This window comes from Anneissia japonica, unplaced genomic scaffold (assembly GCF_011630105.1).
Source record: "Anneissia japonica isolate Jap-2015-1 unplaced genomic scaffold, ASM1163010v1 scaffold6083_len184754_cov179, whole genome shotgun sequence".
NCBI lineage: Eukaryota > Metazoa > Echinodermata > Crinoidea > Comatulida > Comatulidae > Anneissia > Anneissia japonica.
Genome location: NW_022740806.1, coordinates 173,935 through 184,242, shown reverse-complemented (window position 1 = coordinate 184,242; position 10,308 = coordinate 173,935). Strand labels below are relative to the sequence as shown.

General features: G+C 34.9%; 1 protein-coding gene across 4 annotated transcripts; it reads left to right on the top strand.

The window, feature by feature from the left end:
• Positions 1–676: 676 nt before the first annotated feature.
• LOC117118344 (transmembrane protein 248-like) lies at positions 677–9,905 on the top strand. 4 transcript variants are annotated; one of them, XM_033262909.1, is made up of 8 exons: positions 2,086–2,271; positions 2,660–2,725; positions 4,106–4,270; positions 4,963–5,257; positions 5,870–6,023; positions 6,682–6,838; positions 7,458–7,601; positions 7,912–9,905. In XM_033262909.1, the coding sequence occupies exons 3-8, from the start codon at positions 4,115–4,117 to the stop codon at positions 7,924–7,926; spliced, it is 921 nt and encodes a 306-aa protein (XP_033118800.1). In that variant the 5' UTR covers positions 2,086–2,271; positions 2,660–2,725; positions 4,106–4,114; the 3' UTR covers positions 7,927–9,905. The 4 variants fall into 4 exon arrangements, with proteins under 4 accessions (XP_033118801.1, XP_033118800.1, XP_033118798.1 ...); XM_033262910.1 differs by lacking the exons at positions 2,086–2,271; positions 2,660–2,725 and adding an exon at positions 677–748; XM_033262907.1 differs by lacking the exon at positions 2,660–2,725 and having other exon boundaries at positions 2,087–2,271.
• The last annotated feature ends 403 nt before the right edge of the window (positions 9,906–10,308 follow it).

The window sequence follows — 10,308 nt, the reverse complement described above, 5'->3', positions numbered from 1 at the left end:
GGTACCATCATAAAGCTAAGGCTATACTGAAGATGGTGATGTAAAAATTAAAGCATGAATCCACACGAATCTAAACTTTCTCTCCTACTTTTCTAAAAATAGATTTTTAAATATTTTTTCTGTTGTTTAAACAACGATTTATTATTGATGCAAACTTCAAATTTAAACCAAAACATATATTTGTGTTCCCCAATTTATATACAAGAAACCTGTGCATTTTGAAAATTCAGAATTTTCTGTAAGAAAAAAAAACACGTGTTTTGATATAATGTAGTCAATTATAGCATTTGAAATATTTATAGAGAAATTTCCGACATTTGTTGAAAAATACTACCCTTAAAATTCGTTTAAATGTAAAATATTTTCAGGATAGATTCACCAGGGTATACCCATATTCAATCATGTGAAAAAAAGTGTAAAAGCCATAGTCACCAAAATGGACTTTTGGCACACTTTGATTTCGTCCTGGCCCACTGTGCGAAGGCTACCATACCGGTATTCTGCAGTATTCTGTTTTCTGTAGCGCCATCTACAATCGAACTTGTGCTAGATGTGATGGCGGTAGTGGTGATGACGTGACGACACATCAATCAATCAAGCAACACGTACTGTATTTTTAGGCAATGTTTTTTTCGTGTCGATATCTTGTTTTCTTAATTTAATGGCGAAGAAGCAAAGAAAAAATGTAATACAAACCAGCCAACTTTAGACAAGATACATGAAATATTTACGAATTTTTATACTGAAGGTAATTTCTGTGTAAATAAAATGCACAACAAACAGTACAGACAGTTAGGGTAGGCCTTTCTATCATATGGCGGTAGCCTAGCCCGTAGGCTAGGTAGGCCTACTACTAACTGGACGGTGTAGTCTCCGGCTATTCTAACTAAGGAGTAAAGGCTTACCACCAAGGCATAGGCCTAGCTTAAAACTAAGGACTACTAAGGTAGGGCCTAGCTATTGGCTGAACTTTTCTACAAGAAGCATGATTTTATCTAATTGAATCAAGAGTGACTGTCTGACTTATTTGATTCAATTGATTGTTGAGTGTATATAAGTAAGGTAAGCCTGTTCTGTATATAGGCCTAGGTAGTATAGTAATGTTGATTGCTGCGAAGCAGCCAATTCATATTCTTGACAGCAATTTGACCTCTGAAAGGTCATTGTTTGTCAAAAAACAGGTGCCTAAGACGACTGAAAAGCGGAGTTTCGTTCTGCCGGGTAAAATCAATTACTTTACTTTAGGCGACGTTTGTAGACTAACCTACTCGTACCAACGTCGCATGTCGCGACGCTGGTGTATTACTATTCAGCGTTTTTACTATATTTCTAGGTTTCCTATTTCTACGTTTAATCGGCCCATGTCCCAGCCACAATATTTTGAGGCTAATATTATTTACGAACCCAGTTAAACTTATTTACTAGCCTATTTCAGCGTGCTAATTATTACATTTAGGCGATGCTTGTTGCAGACTGGCATATCCGGTACGAGAACTAGTCAATTCGAGCGGATACCACTTCGAGCGAAGGCCAATTCGAGAGGAATTTTTTTCGAGCGGAGGCTAGTTTGAGCGGAAGAAGATCCACTTGAACAACAACCTGTGCGAGTTATATACGAATTACTTCAAAATTTCCTATTTTTAGCTAAAAATTTGACATTTTCAAAGGGGAAGGGGACAAGATGTGTATAAGAGACAGGGTGTAGACTGCATACATTTTGTAGGCCAGGTTTTTTTTTTCATTAGGCCTATTTAATAATTAGCCTAATTTCCAAAAAGGTCTAGAAACACTTGATATAATAAATATATAATAATAAATTATTACACTCACCGATAATCTTATGAAGTAGATTTATACTAACTCAATTATGCGCTATATCTGTCTCTTATACACATCTAGATGTGTATAAGAGACAGCCCATATTCAATCATGTGAAAAAAAGTGTAAAAGCCATAGTCACCAAAATGGACTTTCGGCACACTTTGATTTCGTCCTTGCCCACTGTGCGAAGGCTACCATACCGGTATTCTGCAGTATTCTGTTTTCTGTAGCGCCATCTACAATCGAACTTGTGCTAGATGTGATGGCGGTAGTGGTGATGACGTGACGACACATCAATCAATCAAGCAACACGTACTGTATTTTTATGTTTTTTTCGTGTCGATATCTTGTTTTCTTAATTTAATGGCGAAGAAGCAAAGAAAAAATGTAATACAAACCAGCCAACTTTAGACAAGATACATGAAATATTTACGAATTTTTATACTGAAGGTAATTTCTGTGTAAATAAAATGCACAACAAACAGTACAGACAGTTAGGGTAGGCCTTTCTATCATATGGCGGTAGGTAGCCTAGCCCGTAGGCTAGGTAGGCCTACTACTAACTGTACTACTGGACGGTGTAGTCTCCGGCTATTCTAACTAAGGAGTAAAGGCTTACCACCAAGGCATAGGCCTAGCTTTTGGCTGAACTTTTCTACAAGAAGCATGATTTTATCTAATTAAATCAAGAGTGACTGTCTGACTTATTTGATTCAATTGATTGTTGAGTGTATATAAGTAAGGTAGGCCTGTTCTGTATATAGGCCTAGGTAGCCTAGTATAGTAATGTTGATTTTATAATTTTTACTGCTAGCATGCTAATTTTTGTTTTATCAAGTGACGAGGGGCTCTCTACCATACTGCTTAGTGTCTGTTTTACCTGGTTTTACTGAAGAAAAGAACGGTAAGTAATACGTTATAAACTGCATCCGGTCGAGTCGTCGGCGACTAATTCCGACAACCCCATCTGGTGGTCTTTAGCGGCCGCCAAATGGGAGGGTGGATGGACACCCAGCAGCACGAAAAAAAACAGCTGAACAATCTTATACACATCTAGATGTGTATAAGAGACAGGCCTTAGTTTAAGGAGTAGGTTTTTTAGTTTCATAAAATAACTTCAACTTTCTTTTTTCTCAAAAGTCCAAATCAAAGAGCTCAATCACCTAGCGCATAGAGGCTTTTTCGCATGATGCGCTCTACAAGTCCAACTATTATTATTATTATTACTCAAGGAGCCTCATGGAAATCACCACAGTGCGATGCACTCTATTCCTAGATGCAAGCAAAACTCCAAATACAGTAATTAGCCTAGGCCTATCTCCAGCAAATACATGATGTTTTCCTACTCGTCTCACCCATCATGACATGGGTATCACCATCAAGAAATCATCACCAGGCACAGCAAATAAAATAGGCCTACAAAATTGTACCTCATATTAAAGCAATTGTTCCGGATGTACTTGGTGGGACATTTGAATTCTTACTGGTGGATGAAAATAAATGCATCTATGCCACTTTAACAAATCTAATAATTATAACCAACAGGTGAAAATCACAGCTTAGCTCAGTTGGCTAAACTGGTGGTAGCCGTTCTGTGTGAGTGCTGAACTGTGGAGATCTCTTGGTCCGCAGTTGAATACTTATCACTGCTTTTGTTGTATTTTATTTTTAGCTGGAGGGCTGAAATGCAAGTTACGATAGTACACTGTCTTTTGGATGAGACATTTAAGCCGTTGGTCATTATGGCCTATGTGCATGTTATGGAATGCAGCACACTCTTTGGAAAAGAGTAGGGGATTGTCACTCAGTGTACTGCTCAATTACCACCAGAAGGACCCCACTGGAAAATTATGGGTTATCCTTGGTGTTTATACTGAATAATCCATCGATGAAGGATAACTTAAATAAACCTAAAATGATCTTCCTAATGTGTAGAAATTTAAAATGTTATTGCTCAGTATGCTACTATACATCTGTGCCAAATGTTAATTAACAATTACTGTATAATAATTATTTTTATTTTTTTATACAATTAAGTAATGCTCTTGTTTCATGCATCCCCGCCATTGGTACGGAATCAATCATACATAATACCTAGCCACAGTTATTCCATAGCTAGAGTTAAGTATTCCAGGTCAGGAATCAATTGATATCCTAGGCAAATGCCATTATTTCAAAGAAACGATCACATTTTTAACACCCTTCTTTCGAACTTAGAGTTTTAGAAAGTTCTGCTTCAGATTATTAGAGAAAATATTTGTACTTTTTAAAATTGTTTCCACAGATTTAAACGATGAAGGTCTATATAGTAGACAACTTCAAGAGCCATGCTGTAAGCAAGCCTCCAATGGTTATATTTGTTGGTTGTTTGATTTCTTTTGTAATTGTTATGATGTCATTAGGCTGGTACATTAAGGAACATGAAGTACAAGATTATGATATTGCCCAGGTGAGTGAGCATTTCACATATCACATATATTGTACTCTAATAAATTTTAACATAAAGATCCTCTTCTACCGACTAATGAGATCAAACTTGTGTACTGTCTGTGATCTTCCCAGTAGTGATAGCTTTAGTATTATAGATCCACAGGGAGCTGACCAAAGCTGTCTGACAGGTGTGTCAGCTCCCTGACACACCTGACAACTTGGGTGGGGATCAGTAGGGTTTAGGGGTTTTAAGTTAAAAAAAAAAAGTAGATACATTAATACCCCTCTTTTGTGACACCCCTATTAAGGGGACATTTTTTCCGGCCACAAAACTAAGGAAAGTACATCTTTTAACACTACAGCAAACCCCTTTCAGGGACACTTTTTTGGTCTCGAAAGTGTTCCCTTAATTGGAGTTTACTGTATTAATGATAACTGAATAAAACAAATACACAGTATATTTATCATGAAGTTCTAACTAGATAGCCTATTTAATGGCTGCTCAGTGTCTGAATTCATTATTATTCTACCCAAAGAAATTTTTGAATCAAAGTTGTTTGCTGTTGCTTCTCTTTTCTTGTGGAATTTGCTTCCATTGTCCATCAAGAATTTAAAAGCTAAGACCCTCCTATTGCTGTGTAGCGTACAGAACAATTATCATGATGAATTTCATATTGAATGGTTGCAAAATTTGAATCTTTCTATTTGTAGGACTGGAATAGCTTTTTATTAAGCTTTTCAGAAAATGATTTCTGTGTGGACAGCAATACATCTGTATCAGTACAAGAAAGTCACCCATACATCATCTCGAGTGATAATACAACAGACTCGTTTCTAAGCCATGGTACAGATCAGCAGCTTAATCTACTGGAGTACGACACAAAGTTGCACAACTACTCCATGGGAGTGTCATTGATCATTGAACCTACAGAGAAAATGCTTCTAAGCTTGCAGAATGTCAGCTTCTTCAAAGGAAAACTCTTTGCTTCTCAGCTTGGTGTGCCAGGTAATGGATTGCATTTCATATGATTTATCAGTTCCTGTGTGTAGCAGCATAGAAAGCATTATAATGGACTGGTATGAAATGTGTGTGTGGTACAATCAATTTTGTAAACAGCAAACTCAGAAACTGTACGCACATTAATCTAAAATTTGGTGTCTAGTTTTAAGCATCAGTGGCGGGTTCATGGGAGATGGGCCGGTCTGGGCCCTCTAAATTAAAAAAAAAATTAAAATAAAAATGGGAAAAAAAAGAATATCATAATTACAATTAGGTCTGAGAGTGCCATTTCCGGCCATCTAGAGGTGCTACACCCTCTCTCCACAAAAGTCCCACTCTGGACCCTGGCATGTATGTCTCCTTACACTCTCATTTTTGCAATCATCATCATTGGTCAAATATGCTCAGATTTATGACAATAGTTGCATAGATTTGTGTCTCATTTGGTCTTTGAATTTCAGTCCATTGCAAGTTGGTATCATATTCTAGCAATTTGACATAAGATCAATTTTTTAAATAGAAAATTTCAATGTAGGCCAATCAGAGTACTAAAACTAATGTCGACATTAAATATAGATTATGGTAGTACTGTAGTATGGTTTAATTTTATGTTTTCAGGTAAAGATGCGGAAAGTGAACCAGTACATTTCCATTTTGAACTGCCTGAACCAGTTGGAATACATAACTGTCTGAAGAGAAGCATTTGTGATAAAATTATTTTAAAATCTTGTGTTACATTCTTTGCTGTCAGAAGTGTTTTTCCTGCAAGAAGGTAGTAATATTAATGAAAAAAGTTGGTCCAATTAACTGTTACATTGTGTGCCCTCCAGTTGTGGGCTGTGATTTAGAAAAAAATATTTTATGCTAGAAGTTTAATTACTGGCTGTGTCTAACCTAGTTTTTGTTGTACACAATAATAATAATGTATATTTTATTTAATAGTTGTAATCTATATTTTTTATATACCCTACATTTTAATTCTTATTCAGGCACGGTTCCAGAAGGGAGGCATGAGGGATACCTGTGTGCACCCCCCCCCAGTCCTAATCAGTATTGTTAAGCACATGCTATTACAAATATTTGCTGGGTTGAGGGGGCGTAGTTCAAAATACAGTATAGCCTGAGGTGATCTGGAGCCTGTACTATGTCCCCAACCGAAGTCAAGGGATATAGTACAGCCTCCAGATTACCAAGGGCTATACTTTGAACTATGACCTGATTAAAACCCAGTAAATATTTGTTTTATATACCACTACATAGATTGTAGGCATTTAGAGGGCATGGCTGGAACTATTCCCCGGCTTTTCAATGCCTGGAATATAGTCTGTATATAATATTGGATATACTGTTAAAGACATGCTGCACAGGCCTTGACGAGTATTAAAGTAAATATTGCTGACAGGAACTCATTACAATTCTGTTGATTACAGGGCACCACCTACTTGCAATATCACAGAATCAATAAGAGACTACTCCATTGCAAGTTTGTCAATGAAAACAGATGCTTTGGGCGATTGGTGTGATAATGGTGCAGTTGTCTACAGTGACCATAAATTTGATCCTAGACTTACAGTTATGCTCAGTTCAGTAAGTGTATTATGTAGTTTACATTATGATATGCCTGATACTATACTGTTCTTGTCTTGACTTGTATGACATTCTTTTTTATATGAAAATTTATGTAAATACTGTACAATATTAGTTATTTGGGCAGATACATTGGTAATCATATCGTATCTTCAATTGACAGTACACTACTAACTACAGACTCACAAAAAAAAACCCCAATTACTTTTGTTTGATGTGATGTATAAAACAAGCTACAGTACTGCCAATTTAATAAACATCTGTATATGGTTTAATTTTATTTTCTTTCACTATAATACCTTATTGGCCTGCCCCAAATTGTATGACATGACGTCCACGGGCGAGTTACAAATATTTGACTACGCCCTCTGCTCTACATGTGCAAAAAGACTGATCTTTCCTAATAGCAGTCAAAAAAATAACTTAAGTTGTGAAATAGGCATAATTTAGATATATTACTATGCTTTAACTTGGAGCTACCACAGGAAGAGTCCAAACTGGAACCACCACAATGTGTAAGGAAATGCCCCTGTATTACTGTATTGACATTTGGTACCCTCAGCAAAATTATCCCGACCCCTGCAGATAACAAACATAATCACTTGTTTCTCTTTCTCAGGCTGAGCAATCACTTATCAATCTACACTTGATGCATACAAGTTACTTCTTATTTGTTATGATAATCACCTGCTTATGTTATGCAATGTTCAAACGAAAACCTGTTAAAACTCGAGTTATTATTGCCACCACATCTGAGAAAAAAGTAAGGTGTTAGAGTATCACAAGTCATAACAGGAAAATTGTATTTAAAGTATTTCTTAAAATTATTTGCAGTATATATCTTTTGTTTTGTAATGTCAGTACATTATATTTTACAATAAATTTATATACTATATTTTGATATTTATTGCAAAACTGGTAAAAACAACATTAAATTCCTTGGTAGCCAACCACTGATTTGGTAGGTTGAAAAATAAATATATACTGTAATAGACAATCTGCAATACCATTTTTTCAAGATGTTAATGTATGTCAGTAAATATGTAATGTAATGTATGTTCCCTTAATTTCAGGCACTTCACAACTAGGTTGCCTTATTCTACTGTACTTGCCATGAAATACAAAGAAGATATCAGCATTTTGGGCCGTCAAAATTTGTATTATATTACCAAGATGTATATTTTGTTTATACAGTACTGTATTTGTGTCAAATAGCATCAGGGCACTTTTTTTTTATCAAGTGATACTTTTGAAAATGTGTTGGTATCTTGCCAAGTCATCCTTTTCGGACATTTGTTTATTTCACAAGCTTTCTAGTTCCCTCTAAGCATTCATAATTTTGCAGAATAATTGTTGGAAGTGTAAATATTTTTGATATATAACAGAGAATATAAATAGGTATACATGGACAATTCTTTTCATTGCAATATATTGACATATATCTATAAAGAATGAATTATATACAGTAATGCATACTGTATGTATATTCTGATTAAGAATAGTGTGTAATTTCAATAGATAAAAAACAATTATTTAGCAAACATCCAAGAGGAGAAATTGCAAATCTGTATTATTTGTGGCCGATCGTTCACTGTACTATATTGTATGTTATGTAATTAATATTACTTATTAATTCTTGAAGTCACAAAAAATAAACATTTAAGAGTCATGATGTTTATATACAGTATACTGTAATATATAGAAAGGCTTGCATGTTGAATTTGTTAAGCAATATCTTTTTTAAATGTAGATCATTTGTTGGGATTCTAGGTAAAAAGACATTGTTCTGCTAGTCCATACATTCTTTGAATTGTTGCTATGTTTGTACACTTTCAGTGCAAGTGCTATATTCAAATTCAAGTGTTTTTTTGTTGTTTTTTTTTTGTAGTTGTACTGTAAAATTCAGCACATTGTACTGTACTGTATAATAAAATTAATATTGTGCAAATACAGTGTGTTTCTGTTATATTTTTATGTCAGGAGGTACAGTAGTTAGAATCATTGGAATGCTAGTACAGTATCAGTTAAGTAATTCTATGGTGTTTATTGTTTGCCCAGGTAAAAAGGTACTATGGTATAAAAAATAATTACCAGGGTTCAGGTACAATTCCGTTGCTCTCCTTTTGATTGAGCATGCTGAAATGCATATTTACTGATACTGTAACCATCTTTGAAGCTATTGTTTTTGCGTTAATTAAGGCCTACTACAGTATATTTAAAGTACAATTTAAAAAGAATTATACACAGTATAGATGAGATTACTAATATACAGTAAACACTAGATCAATAGGATATTTTTAATGGACTGCCAGTGAACATGTCACTACAGTACTAGAATTAAATCATGGAATGTAACTAATGTAGTGGGAAAGGTATGTGCCTCAACTTCTTGGTACAGTACTGTATATATCTAGTAAAATTGCCTGAATTTTTTTTTTTTTTTTTTCGGTGTCAAAAAAGCAGCACCACATAATCAAACAATGCATGCCACACTCTACTTTTGGTAAGTATGCATTAATCCAGTGACTGTTGAAAATGTAAATATCCTGAGGTGTTCACATACCAGCAGACAATACAGGTGGTACTGCATTGCAATAAAAAGAAACAATTGTTTAAATATGTACAGTACTATCAGTCATGAGGGGGAAAGAATTAAAGTTTTTAAACATTTTAATTCCACATATGAATTGTCAATTTGTATAAATTATTAACTTATTGAAGTTATTAACTTAAAATAATCACTTGTCAATTTTCTAGCAGTTAAATAACAACTTTCCTGTATTCTCTTGCATAGATTTTTGTAGTGAAATATCTGTAAATTGGTGAAAACCACTTTTCTCATTGGAAGCTAATACTGTACTCTAATTTATTTGATCTCTTCAAATTGGTTATTAATTTTATTTTTTATTTTTGAGGTATTTTCCTTCTTTTTGACTGATAGAACTTACAACTTTTAACATTGAAAACAAAATTATGTACTGTAGTCTACATTCTGAGAGTTATATCGAACATTGTACTGTTACATTAGCTTCACAACATAACCATTAAAAATATACAGTACTGTTGCGAGAGATTCGTCGGAGGATAAAAAAATAATATAAAATGTTATCAAATGTTAGACTGAATAGACATATAGTTTGGACTGAATATATATATGGTTTGGATGCCAAAGAGATACAAAAAACACCATCCTTGGGTCAAAATGCGCTGTATGAGTGTGTAGCGGCTTATTTTACAATTTTTTTCATTCTCAAACCCTCCCCTGGCTTGGGCTTACGACTGTCTGATGGCGCTACGCACATAAGTACAGCTGTTCTCTGTCGTCGGGGAAATCCTTGCGCTGCAACTAGGCCTGGGGTTGAAGACAATTTGCATTGTGTCCTTGGGTATGCAGTCCAGAGTATGTGTACCTGCATAAGTATTCTTCAGACATGCTATAGTGCATTACGATATTGATACTGTACTGTTCT